Source organism: Lagopus leucura, unplaced genomic scaffold (genome assembly GCF_019238085.1).
Source record: "Lagopus leucura isolate 7727_CA_CO unplaced genomic scaffold, USGS_WTPT01 Super-Scaffold_100004, whole genome shotgun sequence".
NCBI lineage: Eukaryota > Metazoa > Chordata > Aves > Galliformes > Phasianidae > Lagopus > Lagopus leucura.
In genome coordinates, this window is record NW_024962264.1 from 68,873,189 (window position 1) to 68,896,195 (window position 23,007).

The 23,007-nt window shown below is 51.9% G+C and overlaps 2 protein-coding genes across 3 annotated transcripts in view; one reads left to right on the forward strand and one right to left on the reverse strand.

The window, feature by feature from the left end:
* Positions 1-13,783, forward strand: part of SFXN5 (sideroflexin 5) — a 79,287-nt gene extending 65,504 nt beyond the window's left edge. For both annotated transcript variants that reach the window (XM_042871753.1, XM_042871754.1), the window contains exon 14: positions 9,549-13,783. In XM_042871753.1, the coding sequence (XP_042727687.1) occupies positions 9,549-9,626 (78 nt within the window). In that variant the 3' untranslated portion in view covers positions 9,627-13,783. The remainder of the gene's footprint in view (positions 1-9,548) is intronic.
* A 1,523-nt stretch (positions 13,784-15,306) lies between these two features.
* On the reverse strand, positions 15,307-22,956 carry LOC122180239 (homeobox protein EMX1-like). Its single transcript, XM_042871776.1, has 3 exons — positions 22,579-22,956; positions 20,418-20,602; positions 15,307-15,537 (listed from the first exon to the last, which is right to left on the reverse strand). The coding sequence occupies exons 1-3, from the start codon at positions 22,934-22,936 to the stop codon at positions 15,370-15,372; spliced, it is 711 nt and encodes a 236-aa protein (XP_042727710.1). The 5' UTR covers positions 22,937-22,956; the 3' UTR covers positions 15,307-15,369.
* Positions 22,957-23,007: the final 51 nt, after the last annotated feature.

The following is a 23,007-nucleotide window of genomic DNA, read 5'->3' on the forward strand; positions in this document are numbered from 1 at the left end:
GGGAGCAGTGCCCCGTACCCAATTCTGCCTTGATTTCAACCCTTCTCTCAATAATGGCACGGGGATACAGGACTTCAGTCCCATGGCACCACTGGGTCCATGCCAAGAAGGTGACTGTGTGATGTCTGCAACCTCCTGAGCAGGAGGAGTTGTAACCATTGCTCTGAGCTTCAACCTGAGGGGTGAGCAAGAAACGTGAACCTGACCCTGAGCTAAACTGCCAATTTTGGGGGAAGGTTTCAATCTCATCCAAACGTTACTTTAAGGAAAAGAACATTTGAGTTCTTTTCCTGTAGCAAGGGGCATTGCCACCCCAATCCCTGCCTGTGCTGGTACTGCTGGTGGTGGAGCAGGGCATGGAGGGTTTGATCTGAGCAGAAGCTTTGGGATGAACGCAGACACTCTCTGCTTGCAGGAAGGATCTGGTCTCTGGGGTCATCACATAGCAGCGGTGAGGTTTACAACTGTTTGCACCTTGCAGTGTAATTACGAGGCTCAGTGACATCCCTCTGCTGGGGAAGGTCACGAGTGAGCAGTGCTCTGATTGATTTGGAGCCTCTGCCTTTGTTCTCACCTTCCCTGTCCGAGGGGCTTTGATTTGTGACAGCTTTTTGAAGTCTGCTCGTGAGAGCGGCCCTTTGTTTCACCACCAAAATTCACCGGAGCCAGCCCTAAAATCAGACCCTGCACCAGCAAAGCTGGTAGTGGGAAGCAATGCTTCAAGCCAAGGTGTTTTTTGTGGTCATTGGAGTGGGTGTGGGAGAATGGACTCCTTTGTGCTGCCCAGGGGCTGCAGCAGCGGTGTCAGATGGGATCTGGTTTCATGTTTATATCTCTGTCCCTGGGATACAGGTTCAAGTATGTAAACTATCTATCCTGCAAGCACAGGCTCCTGCAGGTGTGTGGGTGCTGGTGGGCATAAAAAAACATTCCTGACACCATCTCTTTTGAGGAGTCTTCACCTCCTGATGGCTATAAGCCATTAGGAGTCAAAAGAAAGAGCTGACATCCGACAACTCCGGATAAACAGCTAAACATTAACCCTTGAAGTGGCTCAAAAAAACATACTTAAAAGGCACTTTGTGGAAAGAAACCATTTTTTTTTTTTTTCCCAGGCCTGTTAATTACTGTCTTTCTTCAGGACACCTTTCAGCAGCACCTCTTGTAAACAGAGCAGCAGCTCCAAAGCGCTGCCCCTGGGATTCCTACCCTTGTTATAGGGCAGCACAAAGACGTGGTCCCACTCTCTGCTCCAGGCAATCCCCCATGCTCCTGCTTGGCCTGAAAGCCTTTCCTTTCTTTCCACAAGCCCACTCTGAAAAATTTGGGCTCTTTTATTGATCACCAACAGCTGGTCTTCTTTTGGGGCAGCTGGCTCCATCCATGGCACTTCCCTGGCTTACCCCTGCCTCCAGTTATTGCATGAATCCTTTTCTGCATGCTCAAAGACATCCATTTTAGCTCATCTGAAACAACCTTGCCTCCGACTGCTCCAAGTGAGCCATCAAGGATACGAGCAGAGGAAGGCGACCAGTTGTCCAGACTTGCCTGCTTGGTTGTTACTGCAGAGAATGGGTTATTAATCACATTTCCCAAGCACAAGTGTATATAATTATCTGTAATTGCTTTTTAAATCATTTGGATCTAGCAGCCTGTTTCTAATGAGGCTGTTGGTCCTTCAAGGGAAGGAAGTGCAATGAAGGTTTGGGCTCTTGAGGAGCTTGCTTTGCTTCTTTAAAGCAGCAAGAATACCCCTAAATCCTGAACAGCTATTGAGCTCCTCCTTAATAGCTGGAGAATTGCAGGGTTCAGCATTCTCCCCAAGCAGCAACAAATGCTCTCTTCCTCAACACAACTGCTTGAGGGGCTCTGGCTAGGATGAGCCTAATTGCTCACTTCCATCAAGAGGGAAATTTCAGAACGCCCACAGAGCCCTCACCTCTGCAGTGGGGAGTTCTCAGGGTTGTGTTTTAGGTAATGGCTTTCTTTTTTTTTTTTGGTCTTGTTATTTAAAACCTGTGTTTGTTTGCTTGCTTGTTTTAGAACTTGGGGCTTCTTTGAGAGGAAAAGGCTCTGGGGAGACCTCATTGTGGCCTTCCAACATTGAAGGGAGCACATAAACAGGAGGGGGAACGGCTGTTTACAAGGGTGGATGGTGACAGGACAAAGGGGAATGGTTTAAAATTGAGACAGGGGAGGTTTAGGTTGGATATTAGGAGGAAGTTGTTCACCCAGAGGTGGTGAGGCACTGGAACAGGTTGCCCAAGGAGGCTGTGGATGCCCCATCCCTGCAGGCATTCAAGGGCAGGCTGGATGTGGCTCTGGGCAGCCTGGTCTGCTGGTTGGTGACCCTGCACATAGCAGGGGGTTGGAACTGGATGCTCATTGTGATCCTTTTCAACCCTGGCCATTCTATGGTGATTCTATGATGGTGCTGTAGGCAATCCTCTCCTTCCCTGGACATCTGGACCCCTCAATTTTCAGTGTCTTGGAGCTGGTGTTGAGACTGATCTTTCAGCAGTTGTAGGAGTCTGGAAGGTTTGAGCACACTGTGCAGAGCCCAGTGCTAACCAAGCCCAAGGCTGAACTGCTGGGAATGTGTTCCTTTCATCCCAGCATCCTGCTCATCACCAATGTCCTCCTGTGTGACACCAGGAGGGTTCTTGGGCATCGTGGGATGCTTTGTGTCTTGGTGACCAGGTTGAGGGCAGGAGCTGAGGGTTGAAACACTGTCGAATAGCTGTGTTACAGGCAGGGACATGCCCAGCACCCGGAGCTGCCTTGCAGCCCTAGGTGCCTGCTGCCCTGTGTTATCATCCCACCTGCTGACACTGCTGCCATCAGTCATTCCTACAGTGCCGGAAATTGATGTGCTGCTGGGCAGTGGGAGCTGGTGGCATTGAGACTGCTCTGCTCCAGCCTGGATGGGCAGGAGCCTAAAATGCTGCGCTTCCCTTTTTTCCCTCCCGATTGCTTACTTCTGATGTAAAAGCAACACATACAATTTTTCTCCTAGAGGAGCTGTGATGCGCTCATTTGCAGCTCTGCACATTGGCAGCTGCGTGCTCATAGAGCTGGAGGCAAAACCCCCCTTAATGAAGATGCTGTCCCATAACTGACCCATAAATCCTGCAGACTCTCCTGTTGTGCTTCAGGGCAGGGTCAGTTGTTCCCATTTAAGGTGAGGACGGTAACATCTTAAACTGTAGCTGTCTCAGTTGCACATCTCTATCCGAACATCTCTTGAGTATGAGGATATTCCTGCTCGTTGCAGGGCAGAAGCCCCATGGCACCCAGGGTGCTGCTGACACTTTGGCGTTTCATGCTTTGCTAAAAGCAGTGACGTTTCCAGGGGACAGTGCAGAGATGTCAGCAGATTTGATAGGGTGTGAATAGCTTGTGGCACGAGCGCTGCCACTGACGTACCTTGTCTGTAACAGATGTTGTAGAGCTGTGTGTGGCCACACTCAAACCCTTTCCCATCTGGGTCTGAAAAGAGCCTGTTTTTCTTTTTGGCCCGTAGAGAGCACGAGATGGATGCTGGTGGTCACAGCATCCGTGACAAAAAGCAGAAACCTTCTGAAACCAATGGCCCCACGAGCAAGCACAGCCAAGTATTCTGCTTCCCTCCTTGTTGTTTCAAGCAGAGTGGAGAAAATGGGGATACAGTCAATGTCAGGCAATGGCTGCATAATGCACCTTTGGTGTAAACATTCCAGCATCAGTTGGAGCAAGCTGCTGGATTAGGAGCTGCCGTCAGTGAAAATAAGATCTGAAGTATCTGAAAGAATAATATTTGGGCAAGAAAGTGGTTTTTTGACCCTGAGGAAGCGTGATAAACCAGAGTAATGAGGTTCTGCTGCGTGCAGAGCTGCATTAGGTGGGCATTTGCTGGTGGTGGAAGGGGTTTGTGTTACCCACTGTGGAAGAGCTCAGTGGTTTCACACTGTGGCTGCACCAAGCTACGAGCAGAGGTGTATTGTGGCCTTGGTTCTCTCTGGTGGCAGCAACAAGATCCAAGGGACTGGATGTTAGGAAAAAGTCCTGCAGCTGTTAGGTGTGGAAGAGGCTCCACAGGGCTGTAGGCATGGCCCTGAGCTGCTGGAGCTCAGAGAGCATTGGGACACCACTGTCAGAGGTTGGGTTTGGGGCCTGGGCCATGTTCTGGTGAGCATGGTGGTGATAAGTTGATGGTGGCACTTGATGGTCGTAGTGATCTTTTCCAATTTAATGATTCTGTGGTTCTATGATTTTGTGTGATCCTATGTTGGACCACGAGTTGGACTTGATGGCAAAGGTTCCAGAGAGCTGTGCGTGCCCCATCCCTGGAAGTGCCCAAAGACAGGCTGGATGGGCCATGAGTGATCTGATCTGATGGGGAGGCACCCAACCCATGGCAGGAGGTTGGAACTGGATGAGCTTCACGGTCCCTTCCAACCCAGATATTCTATAACTCTATAAGGAGAAGGTGGCAAAGGGCTCCTGGAAGGGCCCTGAGGACCCTCACAGACGCCAAGCCATGACCAAGCCTCAGTGTGGCGACGCAGCGACCAGCCCCGTCGTGCCTTCCCCCTCCTCCAGATGCAGCATCCGCCAGGCTGCCTGGCCCTCCCCCTACCAAAACTGGCTGCTTTCTTCCTTCTTCTTCCCCCCCCCTCCTCTTTTTGGCTGAGCGATGAGCTGTATGCCAAATCCATCTGCTCCTGTCTCCCCTAGCTGCCTTCCATATCGTCGCAGGATCCCTGGCAGCGAGCCTAGACCTATCTCTCTCCCTGCACTCGGAGGAGCACATTCCTTTCTACACCTTTTCCCGAGCTGGGATAGAAATGAGTATCAACCCCAAACAAAAAGCATCTGCTTTCTGCCTGCTTCTGCCTCACCGGACGCGCATGTACGTTACACCCGTGTCAGCAGCAAATGCAAAACACACACAGCCCTGCTCACAGCCCCGGGCTGGCGGAACCGCCGGAGCCTTGCGCCCGCTCCCTCCCATCTCCGCAGCACCAGCTGTGACCACCGCACCATTTGTTCCTCCAGCCCACGCCAGCACTCGGAGCCAGTTCTTTATCACCCCAATTAGCCTTGTCTGTGCTGATGAGAAGAGGGAGGCTCCCACTGCAAGGCAGGGATGGGGGGAAGAGAGCTCGTGCCTGGTGGGAATCACCTCTCGCGGTGCACTCCTATGGCTTTGCTCTCCCAGCAGGGGTAGATTTCACCAGGTCAGCCTGTGTTACCTGGGGGATTCTGGGCTATAAACTGTTGATTAAGTCAGATCACCATTTTTTGTTTCGTTTTTGCTTTCTTGCTTTGGGAAGCGAAGGGCATCCTCCGACTCTCAGGTGTTGGGATGCTCTGCCAGTGCCTCTTTTCTGGTTGTGTTTGGAGATCCATTTTGGCCATGTCTCCAGCGAGGATGTTCTTGCCTCTATAGCAGAGCATTCAGTATGCTCTTGGGAAATGCAGCAATTGCCCCTTCCTCATGAGGAGAAGCTGAAGGAGCTGGGATTGTCAAGTCAGGAGAAGAGGAGGCTCAGGGGAGACCTTACTGCTCCCTACAGTGACCTGCAAGGAAGCTGTAGCAGGGGGAGAGTTGACCTCTTTTCCCAGTTAACTAGTGATACGATGAGAGGTAATGGCTTTAAGTTGTACCAGGGGACGTTCAGGTTGGATATTAGGAAATTTTTTTCTCTGGAAGAGTGGTCAGGCACTGGCACAGACTGCATAGGGAGGTGGTGAAGTCACCATCCCTGAAGGTATTCCAGAACTATGGAGATGTGGCACTGAGGGATGTGGTCAGTGGGCATGGTGGAGTGGGGCTGTGCTTGGGGATTCTTAGAGCTCTTTTCCAACCTTAATGATACTGTGATTCTAACATTATATCATCCCCTATGCTGGTATGCCAGGATAACAAGTGGTCAGTGCTGCACTGATGGCTGCATCAGCCTCAAAACCTTTTTTTTTTCCCCCACAAACCAGCCCCTTCTCATCATTCTCCAGCAATGATCTTCATACACCACGTTTCCCCATATACTGGTTGTGAGCTTGGATCCCTCTTGCTCTTCTGGTATCATTGTTGAAGACCCACTTCTTTTAGGGATCTTGGTGCTGGTCCTTTGCACCCTTTGACCCAGCACAAGTAGATCTTCCTCACTGAGAGGAAGTGGGTGGACACAGTTCCCATGTAGGTGCTCAGTTTGGAAGGTCAGGATTGCCCCGTGTAGGATGAGACAGATCCTCTCATTTAGTGTAGAACCTGTTCCTTGGAGAACCATTCATGATTGCCATTCCCTGTTAGAGGAGTTGCCATCATGGTTGTGACCAAGAAAGATCCTGCTGAGGGTCTTCTTTGAAGCTCAGGCACAAGAAACATGGCATAAAGGCCTCTGTGCTCTCTCGTGATGTCCAGAGGAAGGTTGGCTGAGCGGGTCCAGGATGGATGCTGGGCAGCTACAACAGCAATCTGCACCAAAATATCAATTTCTAGCAGGAAGCTGATGGATTGGAAGAATGAATTGTTCTGCATTTGATTTCACAGGGTGAGGAATCAGTAATTCCCAGTGCTCTTATGAACAGATCTGCCAGTAGTGCTTTGTAACTCGTCCCTCCTGTGCTTGCCTCCTTGGTGGGGATGCACCCCTTGGAGCTCTTGTAGCGTAGACTCTACAGCAGGAATTCCATGTCTTTGTATCTGCTTTAGTAAAGTCAAAACAGAAATGGATCTGCAGTCTGCTCCATTTCAACCAGTCCCTCTCCAGTAAAGTTATTTCACATCTTCCTAAACTTCAGAAAGGGGCTGAGGTGAGCTCTGTAACACTCATCTCCGAACCAGCCTTTCTTGCTGAGCTTCATCTGATCTGTGCTTAAACTTTCCCACCTCAGAGCCACCAACCCTTCCCCAAACATCTGGTGGTGATACTTCACTCCTTCCCTCTCGGATGCTCTTTCTGCTGCCCAACTTGAGTCTTCCTCACTGCTTTTTAAGTTGCGTCCCGTTGCAGTATGAATGGACCAATACACTTTTTCTCCTTGCGTGTGCCTACACCTTCAACTTGTCTCTTCTTGACTCAACACATCATCATTTCCCTGCAGAAATTGCTTCCAGACCTCTAATCTGGGGTCTGGTGGGGCTTCCTTTGGAGAGCAAGTCCAACACTCATGGACCCAGAGGACCCATGTTGTGATTCTGTGGCTCTCCGTTAGCTTTCTGCATAGACATCCCAACCAGAGTTTGGGTTTTGCTGTTCTGAGCCATCTCATGCCCCTAAGCCCTGCCAACTGCCATCCACCTGGTCAGGGTTGGGCCACCCAACTGGTCAGGGTTGGTCTACCCAACCCCAAGTCATCGATAAGCTCCTCTCACCACAATGTTTTCATACTGGTGGGTGAAAACACCCAACTTCAGTGCCTAGGAGCTTTTCCCCTCTGCGTTTGGAAGAAGGAAAAGAAAACAATGGGAAGAAAAGCTGTGTCAGAGCCAGGCAGATCAGAGTTAATCCTCCCTCAAAATGGATCCTGTCAGTGCTGTTGGACGTGAGAATTGCCTCTCCTCTACCTTTGCTGGGTGCTCTCCCATCACAATGCTTCACTTTGTGTTTCGGCACAGAAAGAAATGGTGAAGTTGCTAATAATGGCACGAAAAGAAAATATGCTACATCTGTTATGGATAGCAGTACAAAATTAGCTGATCACACCTCTGACACCCAAGATGTCTTCACTTAAAATACTCGTTGGCTTACTTTACATAATTTGCTGATTATATTTAAAAGAAATACAATTTTGCAATTACTGTTCTTTCTGGTGTGCTATCTATGCATCATTTTCTTTTTATGTTTATATATTTCTCCTTCATTAGTGCAGTCTGAAGGGTGATTAGATCCCTTCAAACATTTTACAGAGGTTAAACGTTGATTAAGATTTAATTATTACTGTAAATAGCTTGGAATGACATATGGTGCAAAAACCTGACATATGTGCATTTGAATAAATGAAGTGCTATTTCCCATGATGCTTCAGTAGCTGTTTAACAGCTTTGCTGAAGGGTTATGTTGCACCTCATGTTAAGATTGCTTTGATGTTATATTTTGTTGGGTTTTTGCAGCTGAAAGCTAAGAACAGTTTTTCCAGTTTTTAAAAACATTGAATATTTTAAATACCTAAATTGTTTTGCACAAATTTTTGCTAATTTGTCTAACTAGGTTAAACATTTTCAAAAGCATTTCGATTTTTAACGTGGGCTCCCTCGCATTGTGTCAGCAGCAGCACCCATTCCGACACCATGGGATGGATGGGATTCCCCAAAGTCGAACGGCGTGAGGCTCCCCGTCCCATTTGGGCATGGGGACACCCAGCTCCTCCTGGGGACGTGATGAAGAGCATCCTGGCAATCCAGCTGGGAAAGCGTAGCGAGGGGATGGGAGTTTCCTGGAGGTGGGGGAAGGAGCAGGGACGACACGCTGTGTTTCCCTGTTGTGCATCAGAGCACTGCCTGGCGATGCTGAGTGTGAGGTCCAGGCTGCACAAATGGTAGTGATGGGAAGACAGATGCTAGAATCATGGCATCATTAAGGTTGGGGAAGACCTCTCAGGTCATCAAGCCCAACCCATCCCCACAATATACCTCAGAACCATGGGCCTTGATAGGACAAGGGGGAATGGTTTTAAGCTGAGACAGGGGAGGTTTAGGTTGGATATGAGGAGGAAGTTTTTCACACACAGGGTGGTGAGGCACTGTTACAGGTTGCCCAAGGAGGCTGTGGATGCCCCATCCCTGCAGGCATTCAAGGCCAGGCTGGATGTGGCTCTGGGCAGCCTGGTCTGCTGGTTGTTGACCCTGCACATAGCAGGGGGGTGGAACTGGATGATCATTGTGGTCCTTTTCAAGCCAGGCCATTCTGTGATTCTGTGATTCTATGCTTGAACACCTCCAGGCTGTGGGAATTGGTCTCACACTGGTGACATCAAACCACCCGGAGTTCAGCTGTGACTCTTCTTGCTGGGAAAAGTACCGAGAGCCCTGACTTTGGAAAATGAAGGGATTTCTCCTGGAAAATGGTGGGTGGGATCTGTGTGGTGCTCCTGTACATTCTGTAATCCCTCAAAGGTTGCTGGGCAGAGAGTGGCATCATTTTTGTGCAATGTAAGTCCATTTGAACAAGGGTGGTTTGAGGCTCAGTCAGAGTAAAGCACGTTAAAGACCCTGCTAAAGAAGGGGAGGGACTCTTTAATAGAGTGTATTGAGAGAGGACAATGGGGAAATGGTTTCAAACTAACAGAGGGGAAATTTAGACTGGGTTTAAGGAATAAGTTGTTTACAGTAAAGGTGGTGAGGCACTGGCAGAGGTTGCCCAGAGAGGCGGTGGTGTCCCATCCCCTGAGACATCCAAGGTCAGGCTGGTTCTGAGCACCCGATGAAGCCGTGGGCGTCCCTGTTCATTGCAGGGAATGGGACCTGATGGCTTTGAAGGGTCCCTTCCAAACATTTCTGTGATCAGTGTATGGCTCTATCCATCTCCACGCTGCTGACCCTGACTTTGCCTCTGCTTCCACAGATCGAGACGTCTCGCCTGGAGCCGGAGATCGCAATGGCCACCCCCAGCAAGACCGTCATCTACAACAAGGGGTTGTAAGTGGGAGCTGCAGACCCCTCCACCCAGAAGATCTGGGCAGGGAGAGGGGGAAACGTGAGATGTCGACTGGGAGAGAATGCAGCAGCGAGACGACACAAATCCTAGAGCTCAGCCATAGTCCTGCTGCTCCCAGAGAGCGGGAGTGGGGTAACACTGCTGGAGAACTGACACCTCTCACACCACTCGACAGAACTAACATTAAAAGTCTTAACTTAGCATCAGCCAGAAACTACATTCAAACACACTTTAGACGACTAGCAGAGGAATGATCTCTAAACTTCTAGCACTGCATGGAGGGAAGTTTACGGGATGGTTACATGGCTGTACCTAACTACACAGCAGTAGGTTTCACCCAGCAAATTTTGTTTTCGATGCAAATTAAATCACAGCACTGACACTGCACAAAAGTCATTCTGCACAGACCGACGGGTGCGTGGCTTTGAAGCTCTTGACAGGGTGTTTGATAAGTGTCTTGTATCGATTCCATGTCAGCACTGCCCCAGCTGCCACCCAGCACATCAGCAAGGGGTTCAAAGTCCTGGAAAGCCAACGTGCCCTGCATGGGATGGGATCTTTGTGCAAAACAGGTGGGGTTTGTCCTCTCTGTGTATAAGGCAGTCTGAGCTACCTGGGTAGGGTTCCATGAGGGATTAAGTGAAGCTGCTCCACTTTGAGTCCACCTGTCCTTTGTTTGGATGCAGTGACGGGGCACTGCTGGGTACAGGAGCCACATCCCACCTAGGTGTGTGGTTCCTTGACCCCACAAACCTCCTCCTGCTTGAGTTTGGGGCCGTAATTTGGCTTTCTGGTATCTTTTACCCAAAAGTATAAAGAGCAGGGTTGGAATGTGGCCACTGAGATCATGACGGGGCTCGAGGCGTGGTGGTGATGAGCACGGCCAAATGCAATGGTTGCCGTCGTGCCAATGCCAACTCGTTGGGGCTGGGGGAGGGCGGGGGGAGCAGGGGAAACCAAATGTACACTGACAGAGAATGTATACTGAAGGATGCGTTGCAATGTATGGGAGTGGGAGCTGCACAGCAGATTCTGTCCCCACGCTGGTGTGGATCGAATAATTGCACGTCTAAAATGAGAGTTTTGTGGACATCCATACCAGCTTGAAGGGGAGAAGAGGCCAGCAGTGCTCTCCCCATCCTTTCTACTGATAGGACACCTCCTGGTCCCTGGCGCCGGTGGGAATGCTGAGCTCATGGAGCAGTTCTGCATTTCCACCTGCATAAGGGACAGCTGGATTTGACCCAGCAGAGTCCTTCTAATGCACTAGATCAGCTGAATGTACAGTCAGCACGTGCTTAATGCATGCTTCAATACGTGCTGGCTCTGGTGGTGTAACTGAGCCCAAAGCTGAGTGGACCAGAAGCCTCCAAGGTGGGTTTTGCAGCTGCCGCAGCCGTTCTGCTGCAATGCTGCAAAACTCATTGATCTCAGTCTTTTTCTTCTTCAGGGAGGGGAGTGACCGAGGCTTTGTAGTGGGATGGTTTGTGCAAGGATTTGGTCTTGCATCGTAATTACTGATCAAAGCTAGTGAGCTCCAGCTACCTGCAGGGTCTGCAGATGGAGCGAGTGATGTGCGGCGGGGGGTGAGCAGGCAGCATGCAGTGCCAGCGGCGCTGCTTGGAGGAGAGCAGGCTGCAGGGTTCCTAATACATGCTGCCCTATGAAATGGGAGAGAGAGATCCTGCTCTGTGGGCAAGGAGTGGGCTCAGGGATGTCAGAAGAGCAGCACTTGGGGATTACGGCTCGGGTCAAACCCAGCTGTGCAGCCCAACAAGTGACAATCAGTCTAAATGAGCCCGGGTTTGTCATGTCCTCTACAAATCCCATCAAACTTGTCTTATTTCATGTATCAGAAGATGGGATGGATAGCTTCTGCTGAGGAAGACTCTTCTGCCTCCTGACCCAGCCTTTCCCAAGCACTTGGTTCTTCCAGCTCAGCCTGGCATTTGGAAAGCAAAGGGGCTCTTCTTGCACAGTTCCTAAACATCTCCAAAATCCTCCATGGCCGTTGCATTGCAGAGTACCTACCACGTGTGTCAGCAGTGCTTGTGGGGCGTGCTATGGGGCTGGAGAGAAGAGGGTTGGCTCTACATCTCCCACAACATCGTGCTGACTATCGGTGCATTGCATATATGTAATATTTTTTTATACTTTTATATATATATATATATGGGCAGCAGAGCTGAAACCCAGCTTTGGAGTTGGGCTCCAACCCTACTGCCTGTCCCCTTGTCGTCCATTGGTCCATCCCCTGCTGTGGGAGCAGCACAAGGCACGTGCAGGAGGAGGCTCACCACATTCTGATGGATGCGTGGTCCCCTTTGGGCAGCACAGTGTGGCCATGTCCCCACCACGAGGTCCAGAGGTCTCCACCAAAGCTTCTGCAGCTCCCACAGCCATTGCAACATTGGGACCCTCGCTCAAAAGCAGCAGAACGGTTCTGCAGACACCAAGCTGACCTTTGGGGAGGCAGCAGCCTGCAAAGCCTATGGTTTCACCATGGCACATCCAAATCACTGCTGTCACTGTTGGGAAACGTCCTTGCCCTTCTTGTGCTTTGCCCAGGAGCTCAAGGTTGGCAATTGGGCTCCGATCAGAAAGTTGACTCAGCGTGGAGCTTAACTCTTGGTACAGCCTGGGAAATGAAAAGCATGGCACTGGAAAAGCGATAGCACATTAGTACTGTTTATTAGGACGGCAAATTGTGCCAAAAAAGAGCTAATGATAACATTATACACATTCACTTAATAGCTAATTAATCTCTTCGACTCTCCTAATGTACAAAAGGAGCCTTGGGTTTGCGAGAACAACCCAACCATTTGCATTTATTATTTCCTATAATTGGGGAACTGGAAGAAATGGGAAGGCAAAAACCCACCTCACACATCGAGTTGTTCACCTCAGCAGATAATAATAATGAGATGATCATCTCCAGTAGTATTTAATTAGAAATGTCGCAGCTAATTGATTTCTGGGATATGTTAATGAAGAAATAATGAGGTTGCAGCAAAAGGTGCCGGCGAGAAGTTTGAATCCCTCCTGGAAGAAATGTCCTTGGGCTGCTCCCCATGGGCTGTCACCCCTGGCCCTGGCCTTGCAGTGTGGGCCCTGGGCTTGGGAAGCGAGCCCACGGCTCAGTGGTTGGTTCCTTCCTCCTACAGAACGAGTTTTAGGAAGTAACCAGGTCTGATCTTGCCACCCACATCCCTTTGGATTTCCCTTGCAGGATGGAGGCAGTGGGTGCCGATGTGTGGCACGACAGCCCCAATAGGTCCCTGCCCTGCTTCTACCCTGGGCAGCCTTGGTACAGTGGGCAACCCTCTCCACGGCAGGGGTTGGCACTGGATGATCATTAAGATCCCTCCAACCTAAACTGTCCTGTGGTTCTGTGATCTCTGAGGTCCCCTCCGACCCAACCATTCCGTGATTCTCTGATTCTACAATACAAATATTCTACGCCTTTGTCCCATGTGCTCTCACCTCCATGTGCTCTCACATCCGTGTGCTCTCACATCCATGTGCTCTCACATCCGTGTGCTCTCACCTCCATGTGCTCTCACATCCGTTTGCTCTCACATCCATGTGCTCTCACATCCAAGTGCTCTCACATCCATGTGCTCTCACATCCGTGTGCTCTCATATCCATGTGCTCTCACATCCATGTGCTCTCACATCCGTGTGCTCTCATATCCATGTGCTCTCACATCCATGTGCTCTCACAACCCAAAACTGCTTTTTGGCTATTTTTTTTGTATTATTTCTGAGCTGCTTTGCCTCCTTTCTCACTTTTCCCTCCACGATCTCAGGCACGGCTCCATTCTTTTCTGCTCCATGCTCAGCATTTCTCTCCATCCCCACGCATCCGGAGCCGTCGCCCTCGCAGACCTCAGGTTTACGCCGGGTTCCCACTCAGCCCCCGGCAGCTCCTTGATTCCTGCTGGGATTCAGCCCCTTGTGACACCCTGGTGGCTCCATACAGCTGCCTCGAGGGCTTCGTCCCGGCCACGTCTTCCAGCCTCACCCCCCGGCACGGCCCCCAAATGCACACAAGTCTCTTTTTAACCTTCCTCAACCGATTGATCGACCACAAACACTTTGTGTAACACTTGGACGTGTCTGGAATAAAAGCGTTTAAAGACTTTGTTGGCTATGGCAGCATTTGGGGGTGGGTGAAGGGTGGAAGCGAAATTTGGATCCGGTTGGGGACTGACGGTAAAATTTGGGTCTGGGTGGACACGGGGCAGATGGAAACAAAATTTGGGTCTCTGAGTAGTGGGGAAATTGGGAGCAAATTTTGGGCAAATCAGGGCTCAGCGTGGCCAATCGCACTGATGCAAGGGTCAGCACAGATTTGGGGCTTTGGAAGTCTCATTGGCAGGATGTTTTATGTGCTGTTTGCAGAGGGGAGCTGCTCCAGGGATGTGGCTTTTCCCTTTGCACGTAAGGCGAGGGCAGCCCCTTTCCAAACAGCAGGGATTATGATGTCTCTCTCTGTTTGACTGTTAGATTTGGGTATATTTCATTCTTACATCTGTGCCTGTCTATCTGTACGTGTGTAATATGCACACATCAACCCAGCGGGTTGGTGGTTGGACTCGATGGGTTGATGGTTGGATTCAGTGATCCGAAAGGTCCTTTCCAATCTTAATGACCCTATCATCCAACTGTAATGATAATTCTATATATGTGATGGTTATAAATTTCCTTCCCTGGGGAGATGCAGGTGGGACCCTCGTCCCCTCCACCCAAATTCTGGGGCTCCAGCAGCTCCTGGAGCTTCTCCAGCCCCCAGCACCCCGTTTCTCACCGCACCAATGTCACTGTGGGACGCCCCTCCCTTGACATCCAATACCCAGCGCAGGTGTGACAGCTACCAGCCCCCGAGCACCGCATACCTGTCATACCTGCAGTCACCCCCCCTTCTGCTTTCTGTCACCGTGTCACCTCCCTGACACCCAACCTGGGAGGAGGGGACTCTGCTGAGATGCCACCACGGTGCACGAGCTCTCCTGCATCCATCAGTCCCATGCGAGCCAAGCCCACGGTGACACCATCCTATGGCACCACAGCCCCCGTGGCCACATCCTCATGGGACATTTCTGGGGTGGGCAATGGGGGTGGCTCCCCCCCCCCTCACCTCTCCAAGGATAACCAGACGTACTCAGAGCACATCTTGCTTTTTATTACCACGCAGTAACACACACTACAGATGCGGACTACCTACGGGACGGGGAACGCACGCACACACGGGCACAAAAAAAAAAAAAAAAAAAAAAAAAAAAAAATTAAAAAAAAACCAAAACCAAAAAAAAAAAAAAAGAGAGAGACAGAGAAAAGAGGAGGAGAGAGGGGGGAAAAGAAAAGGAGGGGGAGGGCGGAAAGGAAAATAAAAGGGTTGGAAACATTGAGCTCGAAGGCAGGACGTTGGATGCGATCTCACGGCTGACGGGCGGTCCCCACACGGAGGAGGCTGCACGGTCGTGTCCAGGGGTCCCGGCAGCCTCCTCTTCCTCCCGGGCTCAGCAGGAGAGCCCCAAAACGCGCCCCGAGGGCTGCGCCGGGCACCGGGCTCCGGGCGGCTGGGGGGGGGGGACGGATGGGTGCCGGTGGGGCGGCGGCGGCGGCGGTGACGTCCCTTAGAGTTCGTTGGGTGATGCCGCGCGCGTCCCCGCGTCGTCCCCCGGGTTCCTCTGCATGGCGGCTGCACCAGGAGCCTGTCCCTGCCTTAGTCGTTGGAGGTGACGTCGATGTCTTCTCCGCTCGACTGCTTGGTGGCGAGGCGCCATCGGTTGATGTGATGGGAACCTTTCTTCTTCTGCTCCGAATCCGGCCCTTCCTCCTCCAGCTTTTGCCGTTTGTATTTCGTCCGCCGGTTCTGGAACCACACTTTCACCTTGGGGAGGAGGAGCAGAGAAAAAAAATCCCGTTTTCCTCTAAAAGTGACCCCCCCCAAAAAAAAGTCACACCAGGAGTGCGCCATGGTCGCCCTGCCCTTCTTCACTTTCCCATTCTGATGGCAGGACCTGGGGTTTGGAGGGTGCCGATCACCCTGGCACTCATCGCTCTGGTGCCCATCATCCTGTCACCAACACACTGGTACCCATCACAGTTTCAGCCACCACCCTGGTACCCATTACCCTGGTGCCCATCACACTGTTACCCATCACACTGTTGCCCATCACAGTGGCACCCTGGTTACCATTACCCCGGTGCCCATCACAGTGGTGTCCATCACGCTGGCACCCATCACACCGGTGCCCAACACACAGGCACCAAAAAATAAAAGAATAAATTAAAATATCCCCTCCTTGCCCATCACCCTGGCGCTCGGCACCATGGGCACAACGGCCCCAGTGGCCGTGGAGGGGTCACACAGAGCTGTCCCCACACACCCAGCCCAGAGCCGTGTGTCCCCATGCTGAGGTGGCACTGCCAGGTCTTGGCCGTGGTTCTGTTCAGAGTGCAGCAGGGCAACCCTTCATCTCCCTGCACCCAAAGATGGAATTAAAAAGGAGCATTTGGGGTTTAACCCATTGCATTTGTAGGTCGGTGTGTGCAAAGCCCGAGGGAAAGCTCTGAGAGGCACTGAGGTTGCACTGCAGATAATCAGGAAGCAGATGGAGATTATGAATTCACCGTATTCAGATGTAAGGAAACCTATTTTACTGTGACAGCAGTCAAACGTTTCCCAAGGAGCCGGAGAGGAGCAGCACCCCCATCCTCAGACCCGGTCACTCCTCATCTGCCTCAACCCACTGCCATCCCAGACAGCAGCCAGGGCACAGAGAGCTCCATGTGGGGTGAGAGAGGCACGCAGACACCGAGAGGAGCACAACACTGCTGGCAGGATGCTGTGTATGGACACAAGATGCTGTGTGGGAATGCAGGATGCCGTGTCGGGATGGAGGATACTATACAAGGACTCAGGAGATCATACAGGGATGCAGGATGCTGTGTAGGGACGTAATATGATGTGCACAGATGTGGGATGCTGTGCAGGGATGCGGGATGTTGTGCACATATGCAGGATGCTGTACGGACATGGGATGCTCTGTAGGGATGCAGGATGCTATACAAAAGACACAGGATGCTGCATGGGGATGTGGGATACTATACAAGGACACAGGATGCCACACAGGGATGCAGGATGTGTAAGGACGTGAGATGCTCTGTAAGGATGCAGAATGCTGTGTGGGGACGTTGAGATGCTGTGTAGTGATGCAGGATGCTGTGTACAGGCACAGGATGCTACACAGGGATGCAGGATGCTGTGTAGGAACATAAGGTGCTGTGTAGTGATGCAGGATGCTGTGTATGAGCACAGGATGCTACACAGGGATGCAGGATGCTGTGTAGGGACACGAGATGCTGTGTAAGGATGCAGGATGCTATCAGTGCCCGCTGCTGCCCATAGCTCCGGCCCTGCAGGACAGACAGACCCTGTGTGCCACCAGGCGCCGCTGCACGGCCGCTGTTGCCAACCAGCGCTGTGCAGGAGGGAGCATTCATGTCCCAGCACTGCTGTCAACACGGACTGTGTCTCCCCGTCGCAGGGCACCATCCACAGGCGATGCTCTCCCTCTGCCTCGCAGCACAGTGAGGCCAAGGCCCTCCTTCTGCCTTTCCAAAGGCAGCAAAACCCTTTTGGTGTGCAGTGCAGTGAGCAGCACACAGCCCACGGCTGCTTGTTCCACTGAGCTCTGACCCCCAACCATTCGTTTTGAGGCATGGCCCACTTTAATTTAACCACGGCGGAGTGCTTGACAAACTTCAAGTGAAGCTCTCAGCCCCCCTGAGAGCCCAAAATGAGAGAAAGTGAGGCAGAAAGCAATGAGGACGCATGGCTGAGTTTTTGGGAATGGAAGCTGAGTGTGAGGAGTGCAGCATCCTCCAAGCACAGCTCAGCTCTGAGCAGCCCACCCCGATGGGACTGCAGTCCCCAGAGCCGCACTGGTAAGGGCAGTAACCTGTCCTGGGAGCCATACATGTAAACCCCAAACATGGGTTTTGTTCCTTCCCAAACCGACGTTAACCACCGTGGTGCCGAATGTCTGCGCTGCCCTGTGGGCTCCCAGCTGTCCTGGTACCAGATGGGCACCATCTCCTGGTGGCTCCTCCATCCCATTCTCAGCCCTTGGCAGCTGCTCTGAACACACACACAATGCTCTCCAGCACCAAACGCCATCCAGGCAGCGACAGCAATCGCACATGGAATCATAAAGTCACTGGATATCTTTGAGGTCCCTCTCAATTCAAGCCACTCTATGATTCTATTGAAGTCGGAAAAGACCACTACGATCATCACGTCCAACCATGACCCAACACCACCATGCTCACCAAACCACGGCCCTAAAGCACTGCCACACACACTGAGAGATCCCACTCCGCCATGGGGCTTTGTCCCAGCTTTGGTAACAAGGCCGTGCTGGGAGCTGAGGCTGTGACCAAACCAGATGTGCCCACACGTCCCCAGCAGCTCCAAGGACAGCGCTGTGGTTGCAAACCCCACAGCACAGAAGATGCTACACCCACTGGGCTCCAGCACACCAATCCTTGTCGTGGCACTACAAAGCCCCAGCCACTCTGCACCTTTTTCTTTTAACAACACCCCAAAACTCAGCAGTTCTTTTTAGGGACACGCAGGGGTTGCAAAGGGATGGCCTCCAAAAGCAGCGCACCAACCCAAGACCACACATCAACTCTGACATTGCTCTTCAGGACCTGGAATGGTCCCCCAGCATTTATCTCAGAGTCCCATCTTTCTCCTCCTGTAACTCCCAGGCATTCGTGGGCACGGCACGGCTGTGGGCCATTCTGTTAATTATTACCATCGCCCCACGGGAGCCACGGTGCGCTCAGCCCTGCAATGGTATGGGGAGAAATGCAGGATGGCATCGCCCCACACCTCAGAGCCACAGCCAAGAGGAGGGCTGTGCTTTGGGATGGAGACAGCGTGGGCTTTCTGCAGCTCCATGGGGGTCTGTCCCCACTTGGGACACTATTATCCTACAACCTTACAGCTCTATAAGCTCAGGGAAGCGCTTTCCCACCCAGCCCGGTGATGTCAGCTCACCGCAGCAGCCTCACACCACCACCGACGGACACGGCAGCATCACCACCCACAGCACCCATCCCAGCACAACACCCTCCGGCACAGCACCCACCCGTGTCCCATCTCACCCCACACGCACAACCCACGTGTCCCACCAGCCCCACAACGCCATCCCCGCCCCGCAGCTCTGCGTCACCCCGCACACGCACACCCCGCAGCCGTTCCTCGTGCACCACGGTCCCCGCAGGCGCAGCTCCATCCCCGTCCCACTCATGTTTGCTGAGGGCTGTGTGCTGCCCTTCTTTCCAATCCCGTTTTTCCCCGATCCTGTCTTTGCCCAACGCCATTTGCCCCCAGTCCCATTTGCCCCAATCGTATTTTTCCCCTGTGCTGTTGTCCTGGACCTCTATGGGAAGGGGTTAAACACCTCTGCCCTCCCCATGTTCTTCATGTCCCAGTGATGCACGAGAACTTGGGGACCCTTTCCAACTCCCTTGGGGTGCTGCAGGTGTTGTTCTCCACGAGATCAACCCTTGGAATGGAGGAACACCCAAAGGGATGCTCCAGGGAGCATGAGTGCTTCCAGTTGGATTTGGGTGGATGGAAAGCAAAGGGGTGAGAGCAGCACTGCCACAGGACATACCTTACTATTGCATATAGCAGGTGACCACCGTATGGGCCAGTCCTGTTCACAGAATGCTAGGATCATAGGATGTAGAACTGCAGAATATCCCGAGTTGGAAGGAACCCACAAGCACCATCGAGTCCAACAATCCAACATTGGCGCATGTGGGTTGTTTCTTCCTGGGTAATTAATAGACTATATATATATATAACTACATTTATGTATTTATTAATACAAATATGAAAGCCATGAAGCTGGAAGCACAGAGGTTTCCCCTCCACCCCTCTGCACCACCCCACGTCCTGGGGTTGATGACCCCACAGCATCCCCAGGTGCAGCGAGCCGGCACCGCAGAGCAGCCTGCACTGCATACGGACAGACAGAAGCAGACACCCAAGCAGGCATCTGTTGCCTCTCTGCCCTCCTCTTTGCTCGGGGGGATTTGGAGGCAGTGTGCACCGTGAGGGGTCGGGCAGCCTTCCCCAGCTCTGCTTTAATTTCCAACGAAATCATAAAAAAAGGAAAGGAAATAAATGAATACAAAACCAGGCCAAAAGGCCCAGAATGTAGAAACCATCTCAGCTGACCGCATTGCTGAATATTACAGGACGCAGCCTGGAGCCTGAATTAACATTACGGGTGCCTCCACCCGCAGCGCCGTGCAGCAGCCGCGCGCAGCCCCAATTTTCCCCTTTGCACCAACACTTTTCCTTTTGCTTTCTGGGCCCTCCTGGCCTCCCTCATTTCCTACACCAAACGAGCCAAGCCTTCCCTCAAAGCCGAAAGCCGCAGCTGAGATGAGCCTTCCTGTTGGGTCGGCACAAAGACACAGAGCCGACGGGTTCCAACGGGCAACGGGGTGCCGCCACTGCTGCTTTGGCCACTGCAGTTTAGTTTGGCTCGCATCAGGCAGAGAAGAAATAACGACGGAGACCAGAGCGCGGGGACGCGGCATCCCCACCCCAAGCCGGCGCTGAGGATCCCACACAGCGCTCCTGGGGAACCGCCGAGCGTTTGGCCCGGCGCATCTCCATCGCGGCGTGCTGCCCGCAGCCCCGAGTCCACGGACGATGGGGTACGGATGGCTGCGCCATACCTGGGTCTCGGAGAGGCTGAGGCTGCTGGCCAGCTGCTTGCGTTCGGCGCCCACCACGTAATGGTTCTTCTCGAAGGCCCTTTCCAACCTCAGCAGCTGGGATGGGGAGAAGGCGGTGCGGATGCGTTTGGGTTTGCGGGCGAAGGGGCCGTGCAGGAGGAGGCTCTCCTGGGACACTTCGCTCCCTGAGGGCAGAACGGAGGGGTCAGGAGGGGGGAATGGACCCGGCACTGTGCTGTGGGGATTTGTGCTGTGAAAAGGGGGGGAGTGGGGGGCAGACCAGCGTGGGGTGAGGTAAGGAGGGGGGTGGTGGGATTTCGGAATCGCGGTCGTCGCTTTGGGAAATGGAAAAGGGGAGAGAGAAGGGGAGAAATGAACGGAGAGGGAGAGAAACGGTGAGAGGGGAACAGGGGGAAAGGGAAAAGTGAGAGAGGAGATGGAGAAATGAGCAAGTCTGAAAGGAAAAAAGAGGGAAAAGGTAGAGGAGGGGAAGGGAGAAATTGGAGAAATGTTAGGAAATAGGAAAGCAGAAATGAAATTAAAAGAGAAGGGAAGAAAGGTAGAGTGAGAGAGAAAGAAAATGAGGGAACGGCAGTAATTCTCGTGGAAAGAAACAGAGAAAGAAATAGAAGAGAAAAAAAGGAAAAGAAAAAGGAAGAAATGAAGGAAACAAAGGAAAGAGAGAGAAATAAAGAAAAAAAAATATAAAAGGGGAAATGAAGAGAAAAGGAGAGGAAGAAAAAGAGTAAGAGAGGTGTTAGAAGTGAATCATCTATAAGGTCCTGCGTGCTCCAAACCATGCTATGAAGGACAGGAGAAAGGCTGAAGTGAAAAGGGAAAGAGATCGAGGGGCCGAGGGGAGAAAGTCAGAGAAAGAGAGAAATAAGGGGAGAAAGAACAGAAAAGAAGGAGGAAGATGGGATGAAGGAGAGAGGGGAAGAGGGAAGGAAGGAAAGGAAAAAGGAACGAAAGGGTAAAAAATAAAAGAGGAAAAAAAAAAAAAAGGAAGGGAAAGGAAGAAAGAAAAAAGGATAAAAAGAAATTAAAGAAAGGAAAAGAATTGGAGGAATCTGACGCAGAACGAATGGATCGGGGCAGCCGCTGTGGGGCTGTGAGCACCGGGAACTGAAATGGCACTGAGAGACTCCTGGAGCCAGGGGGGGTCGGGTGTGTGATGGGAATGGAGAGAAGCCAAGGGGAACCCAACCAGAACCCAACCAGAACCCAACCAGAACCCAATCTTGACCTGGTGATAACTGGGTGATGATACAGGATAACCCCATGGGGTAGGAAAGGAAAGGAAAGGAAAGGAAAGGAAAGGAAAGGAAAGGAAAGGAAAGGAAAGGAAAGGAAAGGAAAGGAAAGGAAAGGAAAGGAAAGGAAAGGAAAGGAAAGGAAAGGAAAGGAAAGGAAAGGAAAGGAAAATGGAAAATGGAAAATAAGAAAGGAAAATGGAAAATGGAAAATAAGAAAGGAAATGGATATGGAAATGGAAGAAGAGAGAGGAAAGGGGAAAAGGAAAGGAAAAAGGAAAGAAGAAGAAGGAAAGAGGAAAAAGGAAAGGAAAGAAAAAATGAAAGAGGAAAAAGGAAAGAGGAAAAGGAAAGGAAGGAAGGAAAAGGAAAGGAACAAGGGAGACGACACGGGGAAAGGAAGGAGGAAAGGAAGGGGAGAAACAGAAAGAGGAGTGGGAGAGAAAGTCAAAAATCACGAAAACAATTTTTCTCAAAAAATAAGAAACAAATTAAAAAAGAAAAAGAGCAAAAGAAAGAGGAAAAAAAAAAAACAAAAACAAAACCAAACACGAGAATGAATGAAAGAAAGAAGGAAAGAAAGAAGGAAAGAGAGAAAAAAGGTGACGGAAAGAAACAGAACGGAAAGAAGGGATGACAGAAAGCGGGAAAGAAAGAAGGGGAAAAGAGGAAAGAAAGGAAAGGGGAAAAGAGAAAAGAAAAGCGAAAAGACAAAGCCCGAAAAGAAAACCTCCGCCTCATCCCCGATCCCCGCGGCAGAATCCGACCGCCCGCAGCCCGGAGCCGCGCCGAGAGGAGCGCAGCAACAGGTCTTGGTGCGGGGCTGCGGGTCCCGGTGCGGGGCTGCGGGTCTCAGTGCGGGGCTGCGGGTCCCAGTGCGGGGCTGCGGGTCCCGGTGCGGGGCTCACCTTGGAAGCGGTGCCCGAAGAAGCGGTTGCGCAGCACCCAGGGGTAGAAGTTGAGCGGGTCGCGATGCTGCGGTCCGAAGAAGGAGTGAGGGTGCGGGAGAGGCGATGCTCCGAGCTGATGCGGAGCGACGGGTAGAGCCGGGTGCCCCACGGCTTCGGGGAAGACGAGCTCGGTGCCGCCGTACAGAGCCCGACCGGCGGCTGCGGCCCCTTGGAAACCGCCGGGGAAAGCGTCGGAAGAGGCGGGGGGGGGATAATTGAGGGCCGAGGGCCGCAGGGGTTCCTCGGGGCTCAGCGGGGTGTCCTTGGCCACCAGGGACTCGATGGTGAAGCAGCGCTTGGCGGACGGCTGGAACATGGTTTGAGCTCGGGGGGGCCGCGGCGGGGCTGTTCCTGCGGGTGCGCGCGTGTGTGTGTGTGCGAGAAAGC

Bases quoted from the DNA above. Each gene is read 5' to 3' on its own strand.
- LOC122180239 (XM_042871776.1), bottom strand. From the start codon at position 22,936: ATGTTCCAGCCGTCCGCCAAGCGCTGCTTCACCATCGAGTCCCTGGTG. The intron at 20,603-22,578 runs GTGAGCCCCGCA...TTCTGCCCTCAG, and splicing joins CTTCGGGCACCGCTTCCAAG to GGAGCGAAGTGTCCCAGGAG. The intron at 15,538-20,417 runs GTATGGCGCAGC...CTCCTCCCCAAG, and splicing joins TCAGCCTCTCCGAGACCCAG to GTGAAAGTGTGGTTCCAGAA.